This window comes from Passer domesticus, chromosome 3, assembly GCF_036417665.1.
Source record: "Passer domesticus isolate bPasDom1 chromosome 3, bPasDom1.hap1, whole genome shotgun sequence".
Lineage (NCBI taxonomy): Eukaryota > Metazoa > Chordata > Aves > Passeriformes > Passeridae > Passer > Passer domesticus.
The window spans coordinates 40,051,200-40,079,145 of NC_087476.1; the positions used below are offsets into that span (position 1 = coordinate 40,051,200).

The 27,946-nt window shown below is 40.4% G+C and overlaps 1 protein-coding gene across 11 annotated transcripts in view; it reads left to right on the plus strand.

Annotated features, from left to right (window-relative positions):
• The window catches only part of KLHL32 (kelch like family member 32), a 122,751-nt gene extending 95,116 nt beyond the window's left edge, over positions 1-27,635 (plus strand). For 9 of the 11 annotated variants that reach the window (XM_064412737.1, XM_064412738.1, XM_064412736.1 and 6 more), the window contains 5 exons: positions 10,109-10,835; positions 20,249-20,307; positions 22,691-22,883; positions 25,012-25,106; positions 26,922-27,635. In XM_064412737.1, the coding sequence (XP_064268807.1) occupies positions 10,109-10,835; positions 20,249-20,307; positions 22,691-22,883; positions 25,012-25,106; positions 26,922-27,083 (1,236 nt within the window). In that variant the 3' untranslated portion in view covers positions 27,084-27,635. Of the gene's footprint in view, positions 1-6,952; positions 6,974-8,938; positions 9,147-10,108; positions 10,836-20,248; positions 20,308-22,690; positions 22,884-25,011; positions 25,107-26,921 lie in introns of those variants that run through there. The other 2 variants (XM_064412743.1, XM_064412741.1) reach the window with 2 other exon arrangements.
• The last annotated feature ends 311 nt before the right edge of the window (positions 27,636-27,946 follow it).

Sequence of the window (27,946 nt, forward strand, 5' to 3'; positions counted from 1 at the left end):
TTTTGAGATGGAAATACAGGTGTTAAAGTTGTTACTCCTGAAGCTGTTGGATTATGAGTAAGAAATCTTCCAAAGATGTGTATGTTGTATTATCCTCCTTGCACCTATTGAAACACTGTGCAGGACAACATTTTTGTCCAGCAGCAATTGGTGGTGGATGCTTTACTGCTTAAATGCTTTAAGGAGATAGATATTATCAGCAGTTATTATTATCACTTGAGAAAAATTGAGAAGTATTTTTAATATATTGTGATTCACTTTAGTGCTGTGAATTTTTTATAAATGTGTGTTTTTAATACACCTGCATTATCTGTCTCTGCTTTAATTACTGCATAATATCACAAAATGCATAATTTTTTGGTGCTAGAGACTTTGACCAATAACTCTGCTTGCTGTGGTGTTTTTCAGCTGAAAGATCAAAATCAAATTTCTGCCTCTCGCAAAGTGGCTTACAGACTGCAGGGCTCATTTCTGAAAGTTGCAGGTTGTCACCATGACATCACATAAATCCCAAACCAGCAAACCAGCCAAGAGATAGAGCATTTCTTATTTAGGTCAACAGTTCCCTGTGTGATACTCTGGACAAATCCACTGCATCTTCTGCAGAGCCTGATCAGGGTCAGGAGGACATACTCTAACAAGTGCTTTCACTCTCCAGAGATAATGAACCTTGCTGTTCTTTAATCTTCCTTTGGGGCTGTGTATTTCCTGAAGTCAGTTCATTTATATTTGGCTTCCCTCTTTATTGCCTAAGCCAAACCCTCAGTCCTCCAAGCCCTGTCCATTTGTGTAGCTGAGTCTGACTGCATCACAGTGATAATATTTGGGTCTGGAAATATTTTTTCTTTCTTGTCAGCTGGAATCTCAGTCATCAATTTGGGAACAGACTTCAGGGGCATTCATGTACACAATACCAGTGCCACTGCTGAAGCAGAGTTCTAGCAATAGTGTGGACTTGGCTGGGTAGGAGTTTGGGACAAATAGCAGAATGACAGGATCTTTGATTGTGTGCAGTGGTCCCTTGTGGTGGGGAAATGTGAATCTGAGACACCTCTCTTTATATGTAGAGAAATGTTTGCTTTGGAGTCTTCTTTCTGCTGCATCCTACAAAACACGTGTTGGCAGCTTCCCAGACTTCCCTTCTGCACTGGTTTCTGAGGGTTTCTGAGGGATGTTTTGGGTTCATTCCCAAGAGTTCACTATATATATATATATATAAATATATATGTATATATTTCATAAACAGTGTCTTTATGCTTTATAGTGTCTTTATAGATTTCAGTAATTGTAAATGGAAAATGTGTGTCAGTAAGGATGTGCAAGCCTCCTCAGAGCTTCTTCTGCTGAGGGCGAATGTTTAGGTGAATGTTCTGCCCACAGTCCCAAACTTTTAAGAAGTAAAATTTCCCTTCAGTAGCATGAGAAGAGATACAGGACATTAAATTTCTTAAAAGCCTTTGGTATTTGGATCAAACTTCTCTATCCACTAGTCTTTCAGACAAATCATAATCTTTGCTTCTAGGCTGTTTCTTTTGTCCTTTGGTATGCTGACATGAACATTGGTATGAATTTTGTAATACTTGACAAACTAGAGAACATCTGATGATGACCAAGATCACAAAACAAAATATTTACCACTCACTACTTGACATACTTCTTTCAGAGGTACAATTCAATTAGATTATTTTTATTTACCTCACCTTCCTTGCAACAGTCTGTGAGAAGGAGAAGCTATATGGGTGGGGCAGTCTGGAAGAGGTGAGCAGGGGAGATCCAGGGCACTTGAATCTTTCATTCTTTCCAAATTTTCTGTAAGCAGCCCCTACATTTTTCCTTTTTTTTTTTCCCGTTCACTTGTGAGACACTGAATCGGTGCTGATGAGTAAGGTAAGAAGCACCTAGTAGGATTGATTAATTTCCCATCCTTTAAAATGTGGGAATGAACAATCTAACCCACCAGAAAACTAAATATTGATGCTGTCAGTGGCATGATAATTGGTCTCTACTTTCATCTGCAAACAAACCCTTGCTTGGATTATATTATTCATTCATAGAGGAAAAGGGTTATTAATGCAGTGTTCTTTAATTTATATTTTTCTTTTGCGTGTGTGTGTGTGAGAGAGAGAGAGAAAACAGGAGAGCAATAATAAAATAAATATATTGGCTAAGAGAAAACATTTGAAAATGATCCCTGCCCATTTTTTTAAATCTTCTCTTATCATGAAGAATGTGAACTGTGATAAATTGTTCTGCTAATCAAACAGCACTGAAAGGTTAGGTCATTGGAAGTCTTTAGTCATTTTGTGCTTTTCAAGAGTGAATTTGTTAAAATTATGCTGAATACCCACTTAAAGCCTGGGCTGAAAACCCTACCTGTGTTTTATAACTCTGCACTGTCAGAACCCATAATAAGTCAAACATTCTTTCAGAGGTACTCATAAGGGAGAAAAAACCCCGTAAATTCAAGAGTAATTTCAGATTGTAAATGAAAAAGAGAGGCACGACTGTTCATTTGCACCAATCATGCCTTCCTTTCATCTGCTCTGATTAGGCCTGGTGCGGTTTCATCAAACTACTCCATCACTGAGCTGTCACTCCAGTCGTCTGTTGATTGAAAACAATCAGGGCTCTGATGGCACAATTATTCTGACCCTTTAACTAGAGGCTGCTGTGATAATGAAAGGTTGATTATGATAGTTTGTGCCTCTTTCAGTTTGCCAAGAAGGTTAATTTGGGCATCAGACGGATGTTTAATGGGCGCTTGCTGGCTACACTGAGGTAAATGAGAACGTGCAGTCTTCGATATTGCACGGATATAGTTTGGCTGTCAATCATTGTCATTTTGAGTTTGTGCCTCACACTCTGGAAATCACATTTTATTTTTTCCTTGGGATTTAATTTATTCTGTGCCCTGAGGAAGTTCTTTCACTCTGTGACCTTCACAGTAGCTTTCTCTGTCTTTTTTCGCTTCCCTCACATGGAGCCCAAAGGCATAATACATCTAGAGGAAGGTTTTTCTTTCATTTTTCACATAAAAAAAGAAGTAAAATTTAAAATCCCTGTTTATCAGCTCACCCTGAACAGAGCAAATGTTTTAATTCTGATTGTAGAATCCAAATGTGCAAATGGAAGCACGCCTGCTTGCTAACGTAGCGCCGCACAGGGAGCTGCTTACGTAGGCACACATTTGTAAAACTGACAAACAGGTAATTTAAAAATGTCTCTGTGTAAAGAGGGTGGGGGATGGCACAGCTTTATTTTCACAGGCTGCACGCATATGCCTTAGCTCGGTGCCTTGTAAATGTGGTCTCAGTCACTGCACTGCAACTTTTTGCGTTAGAAAGTCTCTCTTCAGGGTTCAGGGGCAAAAGGCATTTCATTGCTGATTCACAGATTATTAATATTTACTGTGTTCATATTGAGAGAATCATATGCATGATTTTGTAGTTGTTTGGCTCAAGGTGCAAAAGAAATGCAAATACCTCATAATTTTGATTGTTCCACATGCAGCTCATTAGAGTCTTATTTTTATGCACATTTTAAATTAAAAATAAAGAGAAGGAAAAGATTTCTATCTTTAAGGCTCTCTTGCATCTAGACTCGAGACACTTATTTTTCCTGCTGTCCACAACTGTGTAAGATAGCACCTGACTGATAAAATTGCAGGAGTCTGGAGGCTGTGCCTGCATGGTTACTAACTTCTAAAAATATTCATGTGTAACTCATGGCTTTGAAAAATTGTGTGCATGTGTTTTGTTGTGTGGTGGGACTTTTTCTCTCAGCGACAATTCTTACATTTTTCTTCCTAAATGGACGATACAGAAAAATTTAGTTGATCCTGCTTAAAAAGCTTCAATGAGTATCCTAAACCCCCTCAATTTTGTCCTTTTTTATCCTCTAGAGACAGAGAGAGAATGACAAAGACCCTTTAGAGATCCAATTTCAGGCCCTTTGGAAACCCCTGTTGATTTTAGATTAGGTGGAAGTTCCTCCATAGCCCTCAATAGACTTTGTTCAAACCTTTGGTAAATGTCCTGGTTTATCCATAGATTGTGCTCCTGTATTGAAATTTGAAGAGTCAGGGTGTTGCTGACAATTGCCAACTGAAATGTGGTTTTGAGACAGGAGATCCCAGTCTGGAAAACCTCAGACTTGCTGAGTTAGATAAAATCTAATAAAAGACAAAATTATAAATTACGTGCGAGTTTACAGCCAAAATATATATTCCTAGTGTTTCAAATACCAAACTAGTAAAGTCCAAGTTTTTTGTTTGAAGTTCGCTTGGTGATTGTTTAAGGTGATTACTGTAGTAACTGTGTTGCTTTCATGACTCTTCTTGGCTTCAAAAATCAATAGAATCAGCCACTGTCCAGTATGCTAAGGATACAAAGATGTTAATTTGATTTTTTTTTTCTGGTCAAAAACTTTTGCTTCTGTTAAGGAACAGAAGTACTGTTGAGGTGAGATGTATAGTTCTTTCTCTTCCCCTGATTTAATATCATCATCAGATTTTCACACATAAATTAGTCATTTGTATTGCACATATCTGATCTCAGTCCAGGGAAATGCAGCTTTCCACTTTGGTTTCCACATTTAAAATTTTGTTTTCTCCTAAAGTGAGAACATTCACTAGGTTATTATAATTAGGATTTCCATTTTTTTTAATGAGGCAATGTGAATTGTTTTAAAACCTTAGAAAATGTGTTTCCTTCTATTTGTTGTTGCTAAAACAAACAAAACAAACAAAAAAAACCCCAACAATCCAACCGCCTCAATTTTTCCACTGCTGTCACTTTTTGACTTCATCTCATTTGCTAGACACCTTGGATGACAAAAAGTAGCATGAATACATCAAATAAAGAGCAGGCCAAGATGACTTTAATAGAGTTCCTGTGGCCCCTCACAGAGCCCAGGCTTAGGTAAGTTTTTTTTCTTTCTTGGAACTCTGTCAACAGAAACTTTCCCTGACGTTGGCTTTGTGACTTAGATTAGTTTCTAAGTGAACCTGAGTCTAATAAATACGAGTATGTCAAGCTTTTTGCACTCATGAAGTGGCTTGGCTTTTCTGATTAGGAGGCTTGGTGTGGTGTCAAGTGAAGGTCTGGCACCTTTCCCAGCAGAGTGGCTTGAGAAGGACTGCAGGGGATGCTGAGCAGGCAAGGCACAGGTGTGATGGGCTCTCTTGCTCCCTGGGACAGCTGGCAGCCCAAAGGGCCAGGTAGCTACTTTTTGCAGGGATGTCTTCAAGAGGAGTGAAATTCCTAGCTCAGCTTTAACCTCCTGTGCCTCCGTGGCCTCTCTAGCTCTGAGTTATATGTGGTGTGTTCACCATTAACAGCAGGGAGGGAAGGACTGTGCTCCAAGCCTGTGTGGCTTGGACTGTTCAAGCACTGTGCTGGAAGCAGAAGCAGGTGTTGGAAAAACAATGAACTCGCTATCCAACATGCAGATGTACTTTGATGTGTGCTCCAACTGTGCCACAACATATTTTTCCATCTCTTTTCTGCTCTTTTGAGAATGCACTCCATTTCTAAATCACATAATGTAATCTTGGGGAAGAAAAATCCTTTGGGTTAAGGCATTAGAATAAGAGAATTAATCTGGTTTGAAAATTCTGCCCTTCTGAGGGTCTACTTTTGTCATTTACTTAGTTTAGAAGATGAATATGGCAAAATATATTATTTATTAAAGTTGATATAGGCACTAGGCTGTGGCTTCCTTTACTCACACACTCATACATTAAAATTAATAGAAAAGAAGCTTCCAGCAGTTTAAACAGAATTTGCCTATATGGCAGTAGGAGTAGGAGTCTTTCCTTATTTTTGTAAATTATTTAGCACCAATACAAATATTTTAAACCTCAAAATTGTGGTTGTCTTTTTTTTTTTTGCTTGCTTGCTTGTTAGCATTTTAAGCACAGTTGTAATTTCAAGTGCTATTGGTATTTCCTTAGAGAAGCCAGAATGTCTTTTCTTGCAGCATCATAAAGCCTGTAATGGCTTTGATTTTATTTTGCCAATACTGATTATAGTTGCTAATTGTTATTGCCACTATAATCAGTGTATAGATGGGGTGAATTCTGGAGTTTTTATGTACCACATTTTTGGGCGTTGATTAAACAAAACCTGAGTAAAGGTGTTAGAAATTGTGTTGATAAATATACATACAGATGTGTGCTGATCTTGTGCATTGAAGTTTGTGTCTCCCATATGTTGATGAGAGTTATGTTTGCTCCTTTGCACTGAAGGAAAGTTAGAACTGTGTTACAGTCCTCCAGTGACTACTTCTACTACAAGTGAAATATGTGTTTGGGAATTCAGGTTTTTTCTTTTGAACTTTCTCAGCCCTCCAATTGTTGCTAGACTGTTCATCCACACCCAATTTTCTTCCATGCCCCCATAGTGTGGAGACATCATGTTCTGCTAGAGCACATGTAACAATGTGCTGCAAAACCAGTGTAGAAGTCTAAGGCTTGGTTGGAGAGTGTTCCTGAAGCCAGATGACCTGTTCCACAGCCTTGTGTCACAATTTAGGAGCTTGTCCTGTATTCTCTAAATATAGATACCTACATTTGTAGGTTAAATTCCTGGCACTTATTTTTAACTAGTGACCCAAAATTAATTTTAAAACTGTAATTGTCACAAATAGCAAGACAAGTTGATAAAAACAATATAGCTTTTATCTCTTAAGTCCTTTTTTCTGCCTTGGAGTGTCACAGATTAGGTGTGGGTCACACAGGGCACTGTAGTCAGATTGTGTTCAAACAGTAGCATGAGTTGATTTGGGCAGGAGCTTCTAAACACATTGTGATACACAGACCTCTGTTGTTTCCCTCAGACTCAGTGAAGCTTCTCTGCATTCTGTCAAATGCCTACAGAACATCCAGGTGGTGTGCACGGTTTAGCCCTGCTTTCTAAACTCATACAATAAAATGAAGTCTTCCACAGCAAACTGACCTCAGATATGGAGTCTGGTAAGAGCCAATAGCACCCTACACAAGAGACAGCCTGGGAATCACATTGCCCTCCCCATTGCTGCTGCAGCTGCTTGTCAGAGAGGAAAGGTGGAAGTAGCCCTTCCAAAGATACCTTGAGGTGCAACACGTAGAGAATCCCAAGCAGGCTGCAATAAACTTAATTTGGAAAGGTTCAAAGGTTTTCATAAAAAAAAAGATGCAGGACAGATGAGTGGGGATAAAATAGTGTGGAATGGATAGAGAAGGGTTTAGGTTCAAGATTCGGATAGATTGTAGATCTCATATGAGTGCCAACAGAATCTTTGTATCAGAATCTTTGCAACCATTGTGGTTGCAATTTTGTGCACTGTAGTGGTTTAGGGAAAAGTGAAACATTACTGGTTGCAGTGAAACATTTTTTTACAACTCCAGGACTATTCTCAGTAGAGACATAATTCAGTATGAATCAAGTTGCATATGCCAAACTTCCTACAGCAGAGAGAATGTATTGTAACAGAGATGTCCATGCCTTCTGTGCAGATCATCCCACATCCCAAATCCAGAAATGAATGCAAGTACCATTTCTCTGAAGTTATGCATGTGGTGTTAGTATGTGGTATTCCTCGTGTGTTTATACAGTATTTATTGGGGACCAAAGGCAGGACAATAAAATGAAAGCAGATGGATGAAGTTCTAAGATATTAATAAGGCATTAATATTAAACTTCCTCTGAAAGACTTGTGGTTACCAAGTCCTGGTTTACATTAGTGCCTGTCTTTTAGAGAGTCTGTAATGTCTGCCATTGCAGCCCAAGTGACACCTCTGTGATGCCATTTTAGATGTGAGTAAAGGCATGAATTTATAGTTCCAAAAGTAACCAGTCTGTTGGATGCAAGCGCAGATAAGAACTCAGTTTTTGTAAATTCTTCTATCTCAATATAGTAACCCACATATCATTTAGTTGATATATGCTGAAGTTAGCCTGAATTTCTCCTCAGTTTCAAGTGACTGAGAGTGACATACCTTTCAAGAATCATTCAGATGGCTAAAGACACACAATAGGAAGTTGCCTGGTGCAACTCAGTAGGGGACACCTGACACATGGGTTTGGTGGGTTTAGAACACCTGACTATAAAGCTCAATGATTTCAAGTCCAAAAACATTTTCAAATACATTTAATTATTGTCTTTTTTTACTAGTAAGTCAAAATACATATAGCTAATACATGTATTTGAAACTCAATACAGCATTTAACAGACTGAACTGCTGGTGCATTTTTGATGCCCTTCATTGATTCTTTGGTTCACAGTGAGGAAAAAGTGTTTCAAATTAATCTTAATAAGAAGGTGGTTTTGGTTTTTCATCTACCCTCTTTGACAGAAATACAGAAACAGTAATAAATTTAATACATCATATATGAAAGCCATGAATAAGAGCAGCCTTTATTTTCAGCTCCTTTATGTGACATTCCCAACAACAGTATAGGACCATAAGATTTAGCTGAAATTTTTCTTTAATCGCTCAGCGTGTTAAAAACACCCACTCCACGAGTTCTGTGCCAAAATTATTTAAAGTATCAAGTAGAGTTAGTCCTCATTCAGAACTAGTCAATGTCTTTGTTAACGCCTTGGATGAAAGGATAATAAGGGATTTATGTTTCCAGAAATCAGAAGGTGAAATGGTTTTTTAGCACTTTTGAAAATACAATTTGGATTGAGAATGATCTTGACTGGAGAAGTGGCCTAAAGTATTAGTAGAGAGTTGGGTAATGACAGAGAAAGCATGACATTCTGTGGAAATACTGCCGAAAAAAACCCTAAACAAAGAAACCAACCACAAAAAAAAAAAAAGGTGAGAATAGTATTCAGTCATAAGCTTAAATATGGATCAGCAACATCATAGTGCAGTATGACACCACAGTCTTATGTGGTGATCTACAAGCAAGAATGGCATAGCTTGTTACCATCAAAGAGATTCTTCCAACCTATTCACTACTACTACAACCTTAAGAGGAAGGTTATGTCCAGTTTTCAACAGCAAACATTAAAATTTTCAATAACAGAGAACTGTGAGTAAAGCAACAGAGATTTAGAAAATATGACCTAAGATGCATTGAAATACTTTTTTTGTTCACTGAGGAGGAAGCTCACACCAATATTAAAATGCATCTGAGGTGGAGAAGAAAAAGAAGGTAACAAAATATTTTTCGTCCTGTATGGATGAATAATTTTATACGGTTCTCTGGAACATAAACCCAAAAGTGGAAAATGGAGCTATGAGTTTAAAGGTTTAAAGCTTCTGCATATGAAAGAGGAAAATCTGTCTGAGAGGATATCAGAGCATGGGAAAGGTTTTCCTGAGGATGTTTTGGTATCTTCATTACTGGATGTTTTCCAAAATAACTTATACAACAATGCCTGAAATGGTTTAGGCCTTTCCTAACCTCTCTTCAGGACCAGTTGGATTCAATAAGCTTTATGTGATTTGAATACTATGCTTAATTTTGAATGTTGGTACTAGCTGCAATTGCTGAATTGTTGCTTTCTGTCTGCCCCAAACTAGCAGGGCCTCTTCTGTGCTTTTCTCTTCTCTGACCTAATTTTTTTGTCCCCTTACACCTTTCTCCACTTTATAAATAAAATAAAGAAGAAAAAAAAAAAAAAAGGAAGGATTCAGTATGTAATGTGTTAAATTTCTTCACTATTTTGTCATAAATAGGATAAAATATGAAAGGCAGAAAGGGCTTTTCTTTGTAATCTTTTGACATTAGTCTTCTTTCTAGTGTACCTGTGGTGTCCACTGATCCCATAGCCCCTGTGTTAATATTCTTTTTCCAGCAGCTTGATTCAGGGATAGTATGGTCTCCAGCAACACTAACGGATTGCACAGGGGGAGTATTGCATAGTGGCTGATAATGCTGTGGAATTGTTTCAGGGAGCTGGTGCAATGCTATGCTTTTGTATATACAGTGTATCTTTCTATATGCACTAACAGGCTTTCACAGCTGCTTTTTAGATGCATAGATACCACAACTGAGGCAAGTATATATATCTGCTTTTGGAAGGCAAGCAAATTTCAAAAGACCATATTTTGACAGAATTGTGTGCAAATAACACGTGTGTTGTTTTTTCCTTCCCTCCCCCCCACTTTTAGCTGGCTGTGAGGTGGTTGGAACACAACTGCCGCTACCAGTATCTGGATGAACTCCTCCAGTACGTCCGCTTTGGCCTTATGGATGTGGATACACTGCATACTGTAGCTCTCACTCATCCTCTCGTCCAAGCCAGTGAAACTGCGACAGCGCTCATTAACGAGGCCTTGGCTTACCACCAGAGCGTCTATGCACAGCCGGTTTGGCAAACTGCAAGGACAAAACCTCGCTTCCAGTCAGATACTCTTTATATTATTGGTGGGAAAAAACGAGAAGTCTGTAAAGTGAAGGAGTTGCGGTACTTCAATCCGGTAGACCAGGAGAACGTTCATATCGCGGGGATCGCCAACTGGAGCGAGCTGGCGCCTATGCCTGTGGGGAGGAGCCACCACTGCGTTGCTGTCATGGGAGACTTCCTTTTTGTAGCTGGTGGAGAGGTAGAGCACTCCACAGGGCGCACGTGTGCCGTGAGAACTGTCTGTCGATACGACCCCCGCACTAACTCCTGGGCGGAGATAGCTCCGATGAAGAACTGCCGGGAACACTTTGTGCTGGGAGCCGTGGACGAGTACCTATATGCCGTAGGGGGCAGGAACGAATTGCGTCAAGTGTTGCCCACAGTCGAACGCTACTGCCCCAAGAAGAACAAGTGGACCTTTGTACAGTCCTTTGATCGGTCGCTCTCGTGCCATGCGGGATATGTGGTGGATGGTCTTCTTTGGATATCAGGTAGAAAACGTTTCACACAGTTTGAGGTACTAACAAAATACCAAAATACTGTCTTGAATTAAAGTAATAAATCTTTGGTTTATATGTCATGATAACTTTTCTCTGCAGAGAGGACAAAGAACTGAAGCCTCATTAGAAGTATAGGAGTGTAATGTATCTTATACATTACACTCAGTATTTCAGAGCTGCTGATATCATATGTGCTATCTCCAGTTGCCATTCATAAATCACAGTGAACTGGAATGATAATGCACTTTTGGACAAATTTCCCATGATAAATTCTATGAGCTTCCTAAAAACAAACAAAAAAGGACATTGTTTCTGGTACTTTTGACAGTCACAGGACCCAAGGGAGTCCTGAAGTTGTGTCAGGGGAGGTTTAGGTTGGATATCAGGAAAAGGTTCTTCACCCACAGGTTGATAGGGCACTGGAACAGGCTCCCCAGGGAGGTGGTCATAACATCACTGTGACAAAGTTCTGGAAGCATTTGGACAACGCTTTCAGGCGCATGGTGTGGTTCCTGAGCCTGTGCAGGGCCTGGAGTTGGACTTTGATGATCTTTGTGGGTCTTTTCCAACTCAGAATATTCTATGATTCACTTATGCCTGATGATGAAATGGAAAATTAACTGCTTGTTAGCTTGTGTTGTTCCAGGGCTTGAAGGTAAATGTATGATTTACTCCCACTTGCTGTTCAGAATATTGAAACACGCTGAGATGACCATTTTTAGAAATCATCCATGGCTCTGTCCATAACAAGTGCACAAGGCTGTCTGGATGTAACCATGGCTTTATGGCACAGATAAATGAATGTATAGACCCTATAATCCTAAAAGAACATGTCATTTGCAACTGAGTCTTTAGTTGTTATGTTCCATTGATGGGGGTGGGAGGATTTAGTTACCGCAGTCCTTGTAGTGGGTATTAGTTATTTCGGAGTACGGCTGATGCTGTCTACAGAAGATTTGACAGAAAAATATTCCCCCTTTACTAAGACGTGTGCCACGGAAGGTTATATAGTTGTAATATTTATTAAGGAAGCTAATGAGTAAATGGGGCCAGCCCTTGAGGTAAATGTTCAGTGATTGGCATCTTCACCGTAGATACCCTCCAGGGATTTTAATATGGTCTGGAATGCCTGTGGTGAAAGGATAGAATTTGAATGGAAGATTAAGTTAGCTTCTCAGGCCTGCGCTGTGCTTCTCAAAGTGTGTCGTTTATGCAGATGTACCTTTCTGTCCCTATGGATTAAGTGCCTCATGGGAATGGATTGTCAAGTATTGGCAGGGGAATTTGCAAGTATCTCTTTTAATACATGTGCACTAAAGCCATGAATGATGACTTTGGAATTAAAAGCAGGACAGAACACAGAAAATCACCAGGATCCTTGGCAGGTCCTTTGGGTCATTTTCTTTAGTGACCATAATTTAGGGAGTCTTGTAGAGTTGTGTTGTGAATCCTGAGGTGAGACCCAGGTAGAGTACAGGGACAGGATTTGTGTGTTAGGCTACCAGCTGGGTGTATTCAGAGCATTATTGTGTTTATTCACTACTTTTCCTATTTTATTAGTGGAGAGGGATGTGTGTCTGCAGTGGGCACTTCAAATACATGGATGTTACTACTGCTGTCTTGATTGCTGATTTTTTTTCTTATTTTGTGGTTTACATATGTCAGTATTTATGAGGAATAGGACTTTTTAAAAAATGGTGTTACATGTTATTTTCATGTAAAATAATAGAATATGCATTAGAAATCCATCAGTGTGGTCTTTCCTCCAGTAAATGAAAAAAGTAATATTTTTGTCTTAATCTCATGAAAAAGAACCCCCAAACAACAAAACAATCAAAACTCAAAAAAGTATTTGATAGCAGTTTTTAAGTCAAAGGGCTGGTTGAAGATTAAATTTAATCTTTCCAGATTTGCTAGGGAAGGGGGAAATTATCCTAAGGATTAATTCATGTGCTTAGTTATGTAGGTGAAATGCATGCATGCCTGTGTGTTTTAAATTCCCCTCGTGTTTAGAAAATGATACAGCGTGATATTGTGTTCAAGGCTATGCCTCTAACAGAGCTGTAGAATCAGTGGAAGAGGTAAGTGGAAGTCTACTGGATGAATTCTTTAAAATGGGGCAAAACAACAAACTATATTTTATCAGTATCGTTCCATTCATATTTGAAAATACTGCCAACAGTGGAATAAGGTAGACACAGCATTTCATTTAGGCAGGTTCTGAGAAAATGCTTAGAAAGTTTTGAGTTGCTCAATTATGACAGGTTATTATGAAGTACAAGAGCGCACTTCCTGCACAACTCTTCAGTAGATAGCGATCTGAATTTTGTCCTCTCACACTGAAACCTGGTTGTGTATTGAATAGAGTCATTTTAAAAAGAAAAGTGGATGGAGATGTAATAACTATAGCTAGCTTTCTATTATTAATTAATTGCTTAGGACCAGAATGTAGTTTGTGGTACATGTACATTCAGGGGCAGGGGAATAGTACAGAGAGATGTTTTATTGTATCATAGTCACTGCTGGAAAATCCACTGTTCATCATTGAATATAAAATGTTAGCATAAAAGTAATTAGTAATGCAGGAGGGAACCTAATTTTGAAGTATGTGGCCTAAAATTAAGTAATTAAAAAATTAGTCTGAGTTAGAAATGTTTCTGAGCTGTATCCCTGCTGCTTTTTCTGGGAAATACAGGTCATCAGCAAAGAGCTCTCAAAGTCATTCTGCTACTACCAGCTGGCAAGGGAACCATGGAAATGTGCCAGTTTTGTAGTGAGGGAATAAATTAAATAGTGTTAATAAAAGTTTCTAGCCCTTCTATTTGTGGAGAGCATCATCAAAGCTTGATCTGCACACTGACCATTTACTTACTCAGTGCCTCTGCTGCAGCCCCGTGCCCTCTTAAAGGCTTTGCTGATCAAAAGCTAACTAGACTTAAGGGATTTCTATTATTGTTGGGATTCATTTTCAGCTTTGCTTTCATGCTCTTTTGGACAAATATGACAAGGATTCAAAACTAATAGATAATCAAATCATGGCAAAGGCAGCAGGAAAGGAAAATGGACAAAACAAGCCACTGTATGAGTTTACATACTGGCAATAGTAGGTGGGTGGCTGGTGTTCAGGTGACAGAGGGAATCCTAAGCTGCCACCACCTCTTTGAGGTTTTTAACCTGACAGAAGCAGAATAAAAGAGGGAGCCTTTTGAATACTGGAACTAGTCAGTCCTTCTCCTCAGCACAAGTGGGTTCAGCCCTTGAGTTTTCAACCTCCATATTTTCATTGTTATATTATTTATGGTTTTAAACAAGACTTTTATATTATTATTATTTATGTGTTTTCCCCCACAGTCCTAATTTTATTTTCTTATTTAAAGAAAAACAAAGCATGAGAATTTATTAAAATAATGTGCTGGTTTTGACTGGGGTAGAGTTAATGTTCCTCATAGCAGCTAGTCTGGGCAATGTTTTGTATTTGTGCTGGAAACAGGAATGTTTTTGTTATTGCTGAGCAGTGGTTCTACAGAGTGAAGGTGATTTTACTTCCCACCCCACCCCACCAGTGAGGAGACTGGGGATGGGCAAGGGCTTGAGAGGGGACACAGCCAGGACAGCTGACCCCTGCTGACAAAAGGAATATTCCAGATCATGCGCTGTCATGCTCAGCATATAAAGCTGGGGGAAGAAGGAAGAAATAGGGGGTGTTCATAGTGCTGGTATTAGACTTCCCAAATCACCATTATGCTTGATGGATCCCTGCTCTCCTGGAGATGGCTGAACACCTGCCTGCTCATAAGAAGCAGTGAATTAATTCCATGTTTTGCTTTGCATGTGTGCATGGCTTTTGCTTTACCTCTTAAACTCTCTTTATCCCAACCCACAAATGTTCTCAGTTTTACTTTTCCAATTGTCTCCCCATCCCATGCTGGGGGAGTGAATGAGTGGCCGTGCGAGGCTGAGTTGCTGACTGGGGTTAAACTACAATAAATAGTTTTCTGTACTGATACTGCATTGGGCAGATAGTTTGGAAATTTTATAGAAAGGTAATTCTTTCAGGCCCCAGTTAACATCTGGTGCCATGACCAATTTCACAAATGAATTGCATGCCACAATGCTTGTAAAGTGAAGTATTTCAGTGAAAGAAAAACTAAATACACTAAACACTTTGGAGTTCAACATGACTAACAATCACTATCTATAAAAGCGGGGAGATATTTTCCATAAGAGCAAGGATTTGAACTATGCCCATTTCCCAGCATCCTCTGTGGAGTGCACATGCAAATCTGGAGACCTCCTTTTCTATCCACGTTAACCTTCCTCCACCGGTATAGGTCTAGTGCCCCTGGGGACATCGAGGGACAGGGGACCTCTGCCAGACATTCCAACTCTGGGCCATTCCTGCACCTGCATCTTGGGATAATGACACTTCCCTTTGCTTTAGGTGCTCCAGAGATTAGCACATGAAAAGTCTTGTTTAAAACAAAGTGTTACACCAGTGTTTTGCAGAGGCCCAAGTTGTCTGACCCTGTGTGTCAGCTAGAATAACATCTTGACATGCACATAGCTTGGGAGAAGGAGGTAAACAAGCCATCCCTGTAAAGTTGCTTTGTACTTAATATAGGGGATATTTTTATTTTTTTTTCAAAATTCAAGATTCATTCTTTTTTGGTTTTTAAACTGTTGGGTTTTTTCCTAACGGTGAAGGTTTTGACCAAGGAAATGATGGTGATAACATATCTCGAAGAATTATTCTGAGTTTGCGAGTGATTTGGGATGAAAAGTATGACCTTATCATCAGTATTCTGTCATGAAGTAAAGAATTTTTTCTCAAGAAAAGTCTATAAAATTATTTTATGAAAAATAGATCTGGAATAATAGTAGTTTACAGAATCCATCCAAATCAAGTTTTACAGTGTGGCTGCCACAGAATTTGCTGGGAATGGGAAGTTAACAGGTGCCTAAAAATTGCCTCAGTGGCCCAGTGCTAGTCTCTTTATGTTCCATATATATAGAGACTTAATTTTTACTGTATTTGAGTGAATGATTTCACACCTTTTAGTGATGCACATTATTGGTTTGATACCACTGATTGAATGTAAACATCCAGCTTTAGTGATTTAAACAAACCTAGGGCTTGTGCTGCTGTTGTTTGTGGCTCGATTGCACCTGGAGTCAAAGACCACTAAGCAGAGCTGCTGTTGGCCTCTTCCAGGGGACTTCTTACCTTGGGAGAACGTGCTCCAGCTCAGCTCTCCTCACTGCACCTGGGCTGGCTGCAGTAAGAGGCAGCAGGTTTGTTTTGCATGTTGACGAGGGATTATCTTGTGTTTAACACACAGACACCTAAGAGAGGAGAGATTTCTGTTTTAAAATAGCAAGGCACCTTAGGGTACATGTCGTGGGTTTCTGTATATTCTCTGGATTTGCTGGAGGGAGCACACATGGAGCTCTTTGCCAACATGTAGTTTTACACGTCTCCCAGTGAACTCAGATTCCCGCACGCAGCCTCGCACTTTGGGACTGCGGAGAGAGCTGTGATATTTTCTGGGGGATTTGGATTGGATCAGGTTTCTCAAGTCATATGGGGGCCTTGCTAGGCCATGTTATAAATGTGGTTTATAAATTGTCATTGAGGAAAATGTTGAATCTACTGCCTCCTACCCTTCTCTTTTTAGAAGTGTGTCTTGAAGTGTGTCAATGTGCTTTGTAGAGTGTTTGGGAGGATTGCAATAACACAAAATGTTTATCAAGTGTGGGAAAGGGATGGATGAGGTGTATTTTGGTATCCTTGAGCAATTTCCCCATGTAGAGGATCACTGTTGCATGAGTTGGGAATTTACAGGTCTTGGAAGGCTTAAAAAGCAACATTTACAGCCTACAAGGGAGTGAGAGACAGTTATTGTGGCAGTGTAAAAACATTGTGAGCCCATGGGGCAGATGATGGCCTTTCCCTGAGGGTGGTCTCCTGTCTGTAAGAGCAAGAATGTCTTGTCCTGAAGGTGCTCCTTGCTTCCCAGGAACTGGAGTCCTCAAAGCAAACTGCTCATATAAAGTGGTATAATCATCCCTCTGTTTACAAAAACAGCAAATGCTGACCAAACTGTAAATTTTCTGTCATTTAACCAGACAGACATTATTTTTTCTCTTTCTCTTACTGTTGGGTTACTACCACATTAGCTGTTATTGCTTGGCATTAAATTTAATAGCATGGTTTGTATTTTTGACTACTTTCTCTCATTATGATGGCTCTCTATCCTCTCCTTTCCTCATAGAAAACATGACAGAGAAGTGTAAGAAATTCTCTCAGAACTACCCCATTTCTTTTCTGAGAAAGTATGTATTATTTTTAGTACCATTTAAACTCTTTTCCCCCTTCTTTTCTTATTTTTAAGAGACATATTGCTGCTCTTTCGCCCTTTCCAAGCTGTCTGTAGTATTTTAAAAAAAAATGGTTCAAGAGGACATTGCAAACTTGTTAAATCTGAATTTTGGCAGAAAATTTTAAACTTTTGCTATAGCACTTCAAAGTTAGAAGGAACTAGAGTTTGAAAATTGATGCAGATATAAGATGGCATATTTAATGACAGATGTATCTATAGAAACCTGTTAAGATGCAGATTATCCCCCTGGGGAGGGGAGATCAAAACTGCCAATCTATAAAATATACTTGTTAGGGGAAGGCATGGAATCTATCTCTGCGAGCACTTTGATTGCAGGGGACAGTGTAGCAGCATGTGGCATCATAACCTAAGAGCAGACAAATCAGCTTGATGACTTTCAAAGCCAAGAATACTGCTGGAGGCAAGGGTACTCCAGTCTAGAAGAAATTAAAACATATAGAGACTGTTATTAATTCCAGATCTATTTTTGTGTAGTCAAATCTGTATGCAAATCCTTAGCATCTCATTTTGGCAGATTAATCTAAAAGTGAAGAGCGGTATGTGAAGGGAATGTAATGATAAAACACCAGAGATGAGCAATATTGCAAGGAAAAAGATGTAAGCTGTGTACTTGATGTGAGGGGCCCTTTGTGAAGAGAAGGAAATAATTTTGCTTATTTTATTACTTTATGAGGAAACAACACTCGTCTTTCTCTTCTTCCTTCACATCTTTCCCCCCAAATTAATGGAAACGTATGACCCAAACTGTGTTTCAAATGTGTCTCCTGTAGTTTAACATTCTGGAGGTAATAATCCAAATAACTATGATTTTTATTTTTCAAAGTGCTAATCTGATGTCTCATTTTAGACATTGTGCTGGGAGTGAAAATAACTATATGTAAAAAAAAAATCAAATTACAAAACGGATATTAGAAAAGATTGTTTTGTCTGGCTGGCTGATGACCACTAGCAATGTGAAAGCTGCACAACAGTGTGGAGACAAATAACAGATTGTGAGATGAGACACAGGAGCAGTCTTTGCTTCCCAATGCCTGTTCTTGTGTGTGCATTTCACATGTGCTGTGATGGGCAGGGTGTGGCATAGTGTGATGGAAACAGTTTGGACAGACTCCATCTCATCCCAGCCATCTCTGAGCTGGGAGTTTGGGCTCCCATCCCTCTGGAGGTGCCCCGCACAGGCTGGTGCTTGCAGAGATGCACCCAAGTAACAGCGTCATTTCTTCTTGCTGCTGCAATTGAAGAAAAGACTCTAAAATGGATACATCTGTAGTTTCTGTGTAGATTCCTGTCCCCACTTAAGTTTTTGTGAGTGATCAGAGGGTAATTCTATGTCAGCAAGTAGCTCAGCCGAGTAGGAGCAGATCAGCAGGTAAAACCTTAGCACTAAGTTCTCTCTGTTTACTCCATGTACTCTTCACATTTTTTTGCTTTGGGCTAGGTTTGTTCTGGTCCTCTGGCTCAAATGTTCCCAGTACTCAGATGGTACAAAGCCAAAAGACCAGTTATTATTTCCCACCCTTATGCTGCCGTTAGGAACTGGAGCATGGCTGGTGCACATCTGGAAAGGAGCTGCTGGTTTAACTTGAATGCACACCACTCCCAACCTACAGCCTAAAATGACATGGGAGAGGTGACAGAGTTACTTCAAAATCACAATATGGCTCTGAACCAAAATGCTGCCCTCGGCCTAGCTGGAGGCTGGCAAAATGAGAATTCCCCAGCACAGAGCTTGGGGATAAAAGGGAAAAACCAACCCAGCAACCTTAGTGGGACTGGGTCACAGCTCAGCCAACAGTCACTGTGCTGCTGTCCTGGCAGGGTATGCCCTGACAAAAAGGGAAGTGTCAACAAAATGAAATGCAATAAGATGAAAATCCTTCCTCTCACTGCTGCGGATTTTGTCCACTACTGGTATGTGCCATTAAAACTGTAATATAAATAGTTTGTCTGTCAGTATGAGTGTCACTGGTGTGTGGCCACTGACATGCCCTAGTTCTGCCCAGACCTCGTGGCAGGATGAAGGTGAGGCACAGCTTGCAGGTGTTATTTCTGATTCCATCCTCCCATGGGGCCAGCGTGGTGACAGAGAGGGACTGGGAACTGTGGCAGTGCTGCAGTGACACCATGTCCCCAGGAGGCTTGAGCACATTCAAAAACATTTGCACAGGTAAGATTACAGACTGAAGAAGTTTTCTGTGTTTACTCAGTGAAATTTGCCATTTCAAACCAAACAAGAAGAGGATGATTGGGCATTAAGTGTCTCTTTACTGTGCTGAGGTAAACAGCTGGTTCCCAGCATCTATAGTTGGGTCAGAGTCTATTCTGAGCTTTTCTGAGGTGCTTCACACCATGATTTCCTGACCACTATTGAAAAGGAAATGGTAGGGCTGTTTCTGGTCACTGTGGAGGAACCTTCCAACCTAAGTTTACAACTAAATGAGATGTTTTCTATAGTACAAATTAAGCATATAATTTCTTTCAAATGTATATATAAACACAGTTGCAAAGGCTTGAACTTTTAACTGGCAGTGGTATCCCCTGTCGTGTTTTTGGTAAGGCAGAGCTTCTCTCTGACCTCTTCCTTCTCATTGATGCAAGCCCACCTTCTCCTCTTTTAAACCCTGTCACACAGTGTATGTTCCTTGGAACAGGAATGGGGTTTTTTTTAATCTTTGTGTCTTGATGAACATTGAATGCACAGTTAAGTATAAAGAGATCCTTTTTTTACTCATTTTTGGCCCATAGAATTAGCTCTACAAAAGAAGTGTATAGGGGCTGTTTATTGGTTTATTGATGCTCTTCTGTGTTACTGTATGTTTGACAAATGGAGCTGCTTTTTCCCTTGTAACCAGATTAAGTACAGTGGAATGTAAGCAGAAGTGGTGGTATGTAATGTAATTATTATCTGCAGATGAACTCTAGAATTGGTTATTTTACTGTACCTCATCTTGGTCCTGGCTTTGCCTATATGAAAAAATGTAACCTGTATAAACTCTTTTATAGGAGGAGTAACAAATACTGCACAATATCAAAATAGACTCATGGTCTATGATCCTAAGCAGGTGAGTATCTCTGTTATATATGTTTTGTTTTGCTTCAAACAGGTCTCTTGGCAAATACATACAAAGATTTTGTAAGGCTAAAAGTGCTGACCATTTGAATTAGTGATGTTTTGAATTCACTTTGTACTGATGTGTGAGTTTAACAGAGTGATGGAGACCCTGACAACTTACTATGTTTTTTAAGCTTGTGGGAATTAGAAACATCCTAGGTTAAATGCAGAAATGTGCTTTAAATCCCCTGTATTTATCAGTATTTATTTTGTTCTTTTCTTTTTTTGTAATCCAGCAGCCCTGGGCAATGTATACTCAAAGTCAGTGTTCCAAAACCGCTCCTTGTCATTGGCATTTCTGTTTTGAATTGCATATATGGGTCTTTTTGTTTCCTGAATACTTTGAGAACTGTACTCTACCTGGCTGTGACTTACTCTGCTGACTGCAAGGGTGCCTATCATTTCATTACCCAAGCACCTAAAATATCTTTTAGGGATTATTTCATACATAATGTATGTGTTTTGATTAGGTTAGCACGGCTCAGTAACCATTTCAGAGGGTTAGGGCATGGTTATGCCCTCTTGCTTGTATTAGGAATTAAAAGTCCTAAGCTTGCAATCAGAGTTGCATAGCCTGATTTACACCCACGTGGAAGAGTATTGACTTTTCTGATTGTAGGGTAGGGGCTTTGATTGCTGTATTTGGAACAAAATTGTGCCAGGAGATACTTCTATGTGGTTCCCATTGACTATTTAAAGCATAGCACAAACGACGCCTGAAGCAGAAAGCAGGAGATGACACACCTGCCTCGTTCTTTTCGAGGTGCAGTTTTGTCATTGACTACAAATGCTGACTGTCCTAATTCCAAGTAGCAATTACAGGCAGTAATCCTACTTTGCTTGTGAGGAGGACATGTATTTGGATACCCTGTCTCTGTTGTGTACCTTTCACTTGGGATTCTTCCCTTTGCTGATGTGAAAGTTGCACCCCAAGTTGCCTTGGGCTGCCTCAGTGTGCCTTGCAGCCGGCCTGGCGCATGAAGAGTTACAGAGGAATTGTGCACTTGCATTCTTCAAACGACGTCTGCTTCGTGTTTGTACACACAAGCTCTTTTTAAAAATTCTGCTGGCATATTGTTTACGGTGGGTACTGGAAACCATCACATCTGCTTGCATCTCGCACGGAATCTCAATAGCTCCATCACGGAGCCGCGGCGCCCGCTCCCGCGCGAGGCCTTTGTGGCGAGTCGATAATGCCTGCCATCTGCCACCGAGCACACAGCTACCTGCCAGCGAGCCGGCTGCGCTGACCTCTGCCTCCCCACCGCTGATTAGTATTCACACGCCGCCTTATTAGAAATGACCCTGCCAGGCCCCTCTGTTTCGCTGCCTTTGCAGTGCTTTGAGGCTCACCTGGCAGGCACTGCAGTGGAGGAAGCTAAAGATATAATCAGGGGATGCAGGCAGGCTTTGCAAAGCAGATGGTGTCTATAGTCTGGTGTTAAGAGACTGGACTACTAATGCAAACATTAATGCCTAATATTCAACTATTACACATTGAAATGTATAGCTATATATTGTGGAGGTTAAAAGGCAGAAGGCTTAGAGACTCTGGAGTTGCTGCATATGTGTCACAAAAAATTTCCTCACGGATTTTTACCTTCCTCCACTTAAATTAATCTTATCCCTTGCCAGGTCATTTGATTTGGTAGGCATAGCAGGAGCAATTGTTTTCTCAGGTATAAAATATGCTGCTTTAATCCCTTGTCTTCCATATCATCCTGCCTCTCCCCATAACAGGTAAAATTCTTGGATATTATTAATGAGTAAGAAAAATAGGGAAAAGATTGGAACTTTGTAAGTTGCCACAAATAAAGCATTGACATTAAACCAAATGAAGATTCTTTAGGAAATTATTTTTCCTGTTGCTTTATTCCCCAAGGATAAGATCAAATAAGCTTCTGAATAACAAAAGGCAGAAGAATCTCTCCTCACATAACAAGAGCTCATTGGTACAGATAATTTTAGCACTGTATACAAAGGAGACATTTAATAGTCTGGTTTAAGGAAAATTTGCTACTGAGTTATAAAGGAGAAAAAAAAAAAACCTTTGAAACCTGATGAGCTAGACAAAAAAAAATAGAGCAAGAAATGCCATTAAATTAGTGAACTTAAAATATGAGAACTATAAACCATGTGTTGAAAGTCCACTGAATAAGGATTTATTCAGTGTTACAACCAGCACACATGTCTAGCATATGACCAGATCCAGTGTGTGCACTTGTGGTTCCTGACCAAGGGTAAAAAGAAGCCACTACTGTGCTACTGTTCATTGCACTACCGCTGCAGGTGTGCCTTTGAGCATAGCTCAGACAAGCTCTCTCTCTCTCCAGAATAAGTGGTTAAGCCGTAGCCCGATGCTGCAGAGGAGAGTGTACCACTCCATGGCCGCTGTCCAGAGGAAGCTGTACGTGTTAGGTGGGAACGACCTCGACTACAACAACGATCGGATCCTGGTCCGTCACATTGACTCCTACAGCATAGACGCCGACCAGTGGACCCGTTGCAGCTTCAACATGCTCACAGGTGAGCATTGTACAAAAGGGGAACTGAATACTGTTGAACTGAAACATCTTTTCCCTTTAGACGCCTTTAATCTGTGGAACTCTGTGACTTTGCAACAAGTGCTTCCAATTTAGGGATCACTGTTAGCCAAGAAGATGCTTTTCATTACAGTTCAGCATTCAGTGGTCTACAAAGCATTTGTTTTCATCGTACATTAAATTTTGAAGAAGTTGCAGATAAATTTCATTTAATAAAGCAGTCAAAAATAATTTGTCATAATTGTTACTAGTACTGTTATCTAATTCTCCAAAAGCTTTCTAATTCTAGTTCTCCAGAAGTTTTCCTGTGGTATTTGTTTAGCTCCCTGTGTGAGTGTGCACGAGACTGATGTGTCTTTACCATGTAGCATTGTTTTGTAGTGGTTTCTGCTGGCATTATAGGGCAAAGCTTTCACTGAAATCTGTTAACTCTTTCTTATTTCTAAACAGTATCTTCTTAATAAATTACCCAAAAAGATGTGTCCTTGTTTGAATTCCACTGAGTCAGAAATTAATTGAGTACTTAGTTAACTACAGGATGTGTAAAGTTGTTCTTGACTTATTCAGAAGAACTGTTACAGATAGAACTTGCAAAACACTGCAGCTCACTGTCCCTGCCACCCAGCCCACCAAAGTTCACCTGCACCTGATACAATTCCCAGATGTAGTATCTCCTTGAATCCCAAGGAGAAAGAATCATAGAATGGTTTGGGTTGGAAGTCATCTTAAAGATCATCCAGATCCCAACCCCTGCCATGGGGAAGGGACACCTCCCACGAGACCCATGAGATTCATCCAGTCTTGAGCACTTCCTGGGACTGGGTGTCCACAACTTCTCTGGGCAGCCTCACCACCCCACCCTTACAGTAAATACTTTCTTCCTGATATCTAATCTAAATCTACTCCCTTCCAGCTTGAAGGCAATCCCCCTTGTCCTGTCACTACATTGCCTTTTAAAAAGCCCCTCTCCAGCTTTTTGGTAGGCTCTCTGTTTGTAGTGGAAGGCCACAGTTAGGTCAAGCTGAAGTGTTCTCTTCTTTAGACTGAACAGAACCCAATCCTATCAGCCTTTCATCCTAGGAGACATGCTCCCTCTCTCTAATTAACTTGGTGGCCTCCTCTGGACTTGATCCAACAGGTCAGTATCCTTCCTGTAGTGAGGTCCCCAGAGCTGGGAATAGCACTCCAGCTGGGGTCTCACCAGAGTGGAGCAGAGGGACAGAATCACCTCCCTGAACCTGCTGGCCCCACTTCCAGACAGGCATGTGACACATTTTTAGAGAAGCACCAACAGTAGGGTTGCTTGATTTCCAAGTCAGGCCATCAGAGTACTTGATGGACACTAGGGAGAGAGGCATAGACTAAAAAGGAATTGCACATGGTCAAACAGAACTAGTTTTAGATGTGTCTTTTGCTCACTAGTTAATTATTTTATTATATGGAGGAACTGACAGCCTTTGATAAGGATGTCATCTGAATTGTAACTGCAAAACCCTGGCACTGCAGGTGTCCTCTCATTCTGGACCTGACCCTGTCCCACCGAATGCTGTGAGGCAATTTCCTCTCTCCACTGCCTCCAGGTTGTTTCCACAACCTGTGCCTTAAGAAGCTACCTAAGCCTTTCTTTCTGTCAGTACAACTGGCAGTAAATGTTCCTGGTGAACTGTGTAGTGCAGATTTTTTTTAGGTTGTATTCTTCCTTCAAAACTTCCAAACTTGTTGGGAGACCGTTGCTGTGCAGATGAACTTGCACAGTAGCTCCTGTGATTTTTCACCATACTTGTACCTGGAGGAGCAGGGCTGAACAGCTGTGGGCAGCACGGGAGGGACACTTGGTGGGGACCGTGTCTGTCACCTGTGGCACATGCGAGGAGGGAGCGGATGGTCCCCTGCACAGCCACATTAATGCTCATCTGGGCAGCACCAGGCAGGGGTCCTGCAGAGAGCAAGGAACTGCCCCCACGCCTCACCTCCACTCCCACATGTTGGGAATTCTGAAACCGTCAACTCACTGCCAGGAGTGTTTGCATCCCGTTAGAGAACTCCAGCATTCAGTGTTAAAAGGGTTAATTAAACACTGAAAGTGGTTTCTATTTCCTACTTTGCTTTAGGTCAAAATGAGTCTGGAGTTGCTGTCCACAACGGTAGAATATATTTAGTTGGTGGCTATTCGATTTGGACAAATGAGCCTTTGGCATGTATCCAGGTGAGCGATTTAGTTTTCTTTTAAAGTCTTTTCCAATAATCTTGCAAGTATAAGTTTTGCACAGTTGTTATTAAAAAAGGAAAATACATGTGAAGAGGAGAGATTAAGGATATTTCTTATGCAGCCACTGAACCTGCATAAACAGAGAGGAAATACTGTAGAAATTAAAAGCATTTCCAGATGAGCCAATAGATGCAATTCCTCTAAGATATTCCAGTAAACCACGGTTGAATTGTCTTTCCTTTGGCAAAGTTTGGATAAAATAATGTGTATATATTCACCAGCTACACAATCAAGTTCAAAATTAAAAGGGTTGCAGAAATGGATGATGGGGCTAAAATTTTTCAGCCCATATTGGGATTTTTCTTTTATTTCCAAGTTGTGTTTCTGAAGGCAGCCAGAGTTAATGAGTTGTTCATTGACCAAGTGCAGTCAGCCTGCTACCTGCCCTTCTGCTTACTGCTTTAAATCTTCAGTGGAAGTTTTTTGATCCCTGCCCCAGGCAATAGGTTGTCCAACAAACTCTTCTGCTCTCCCATCTTTTATAAAAGTAGCTCACCCGCAGATCCATGGCTTTCAGGTATTTTTGTACAGAAATTAGGAATTCTTATCTTTCTGCATGTTTCTGAGTGAAGCAGTTCAGCATCACAGCCACTGCTTTGTCACCAGCTGGGCAGTTAAAGGCAGAAACTCCTGTTTATATCTCAGTTTGTGCACTTTTGCTGATAAACAACATTTTTATTAGCTTCCAACTTTTTGGATTTTAGTATTTCATCTCCAGACTGTCCCATAAGACTAGAAGTTAGGCTTAGCATAAGAAGGGAATATATTAGGTTGCCAAGATGCTGGTCTTATGTTGAACACTTAGTAGCATGAATTTGTAAAGAGTAAGATAACACAAGATAAACAGTTAAAAACATGTTCTGGTCACTAGTATAATTGTGTTTTAGCAAGTTGTTGGATACCACACCAAAAAATTTATTGGAAAAAGTAATTCAGGCTGGCTTGGATACAGCTGACATGTGATGCTTTGATGGAGTAATAGCACCGTATAGAGGTAGCAGCTGTGCTCCACCAGTGGGCTCGTTTATAATCAACAGGTACTCTGCAGTATTGCACCTGGGTTTTAATACGGCTTAGTGACAAGCAGAAATAATCCTGGGATCTTGCTTTCTTAAATGGACATTTGTCCACATCCCCAGACTGGTCGTGAACTGGCAGCCTGCCTGACACAGTCCCCACATAAAAGGGAAAAGAAATATAATGAGTGATTTGGCAGAGCTGTGCACACTGTCCCTCCTCAGCTGTTGGCAGTGTGCCTGGCTTTAACTAGCAAAACTAGCCCTTTTATCTTCCAATTGAGGAAAACTGAGGTTGCTCTCTCCTTTGGAAGAAAAAAAAATCCATTTTTTCTTTAAATTTCTTTACTTAATTTAAGTCAGTTATTTATTTGGCATTCCCATCTTCCATAGAGCTTCTGTACCCCCTAAATACCTCGGAGCTGACAAACGATTTGTGCTGTGTGCTAACAAGAGCCCTTCTACTCTGCAGAGTAACCCACTTGCATGGCTGCACATTCTCCTGCCGGGAAGCAGGATCCAGTGTCATTGTTTGCTCCTGAGTGCCGGAGCACTCAGGTTTTGGGTTGGGTGATGAGAACAGCAAATGGGTTACCAGATCTGTAAATAATCTAAAAATTATCTTAAGCTACCTTTTGCACTGGGATTAATAGTAAATACATGAGGTGGGCACCAGCAAATTTGTTTCAGCTTTCTTCTGTGATCCCAAAAATATTTTGTATGCTTTGCCATGCAGGTGCTGGATGTTAGCAAGGAGGGGAAGGAAGAGGTATTCTATGGGCCTACGCTCCCCTTTGCTTCCAATGGAATAGCAGCCTGCTTTCTTCCAGCTCCTTATTTCACATGCCCCAACCTTCAGACTCTGCAAGTGCCTCACCACAGGATCGGCACAATGTGACACATTCCTCGCGCTTCACGGAATTGGAAGTGGAGGAGGAAAACATCAAACCCTGTGTATAGAAGGGTTTCTCTGGGTCAGTGAGAAGAATCAATCCACTTGGGCTGCTGCTTTGCCATCACACATTTGTCTTAAAGTCAGATCACAGCAGGCAGGCAGGAAGTTCCAAAACCTGCGTGCGGTTTCTCGCCTCGGCCTCAGGCGCAGCAGCAGACGCGTGAGCGCGTTGTGCATTTCTGCGGTGACCACTTGCTACGTGTCCTCTTCATTTCCTTATGCAACTTCATCAGGCATTGTGGATGCTCTCAGCTCTTCCTGGGCCGCTGCTCTTTGGAGTCTGCACATTCAGTTGCTCACCAGTGACGCTTTCAAAGACAATAAAAAAGCTCTGTTTATGTTGACAAACATGATATAATACTGTGCTAATTATGCAACTTACTCAATACCTTTGGCAAAAAGAATAACAAATGTGTTGACTTCCAATTTCGAACTCCATCGTTTACAGTTTCTCATTTAATAATACTTCATTTGAAATTTAAATACTTCAAAACAGATTAAAACAAAAATAAAAAAACAAGCCCTATAGGATGAGGAACAGATAAAAATTGTCTCAGCTGAAAGGCAAAGAAAATGAAGCCTCACGGTTAAACTCAAGTCTGAACTGAATGTGTTTCTGTGACAATCTAAAGATTGTTTAGGATGTCATTTACCAAGGTCTACTACCAAATAAATGTTACCTTCTGTCATATGATCAATTCTTCCTGACAGCTGCAGTCTTCTAATGGTGGAGATCAGCCTCTTTACTGTATAATTAAAATGTGCCATTTACTTAATATTTTTAATATCCAGTTTGCAAGGGGTCA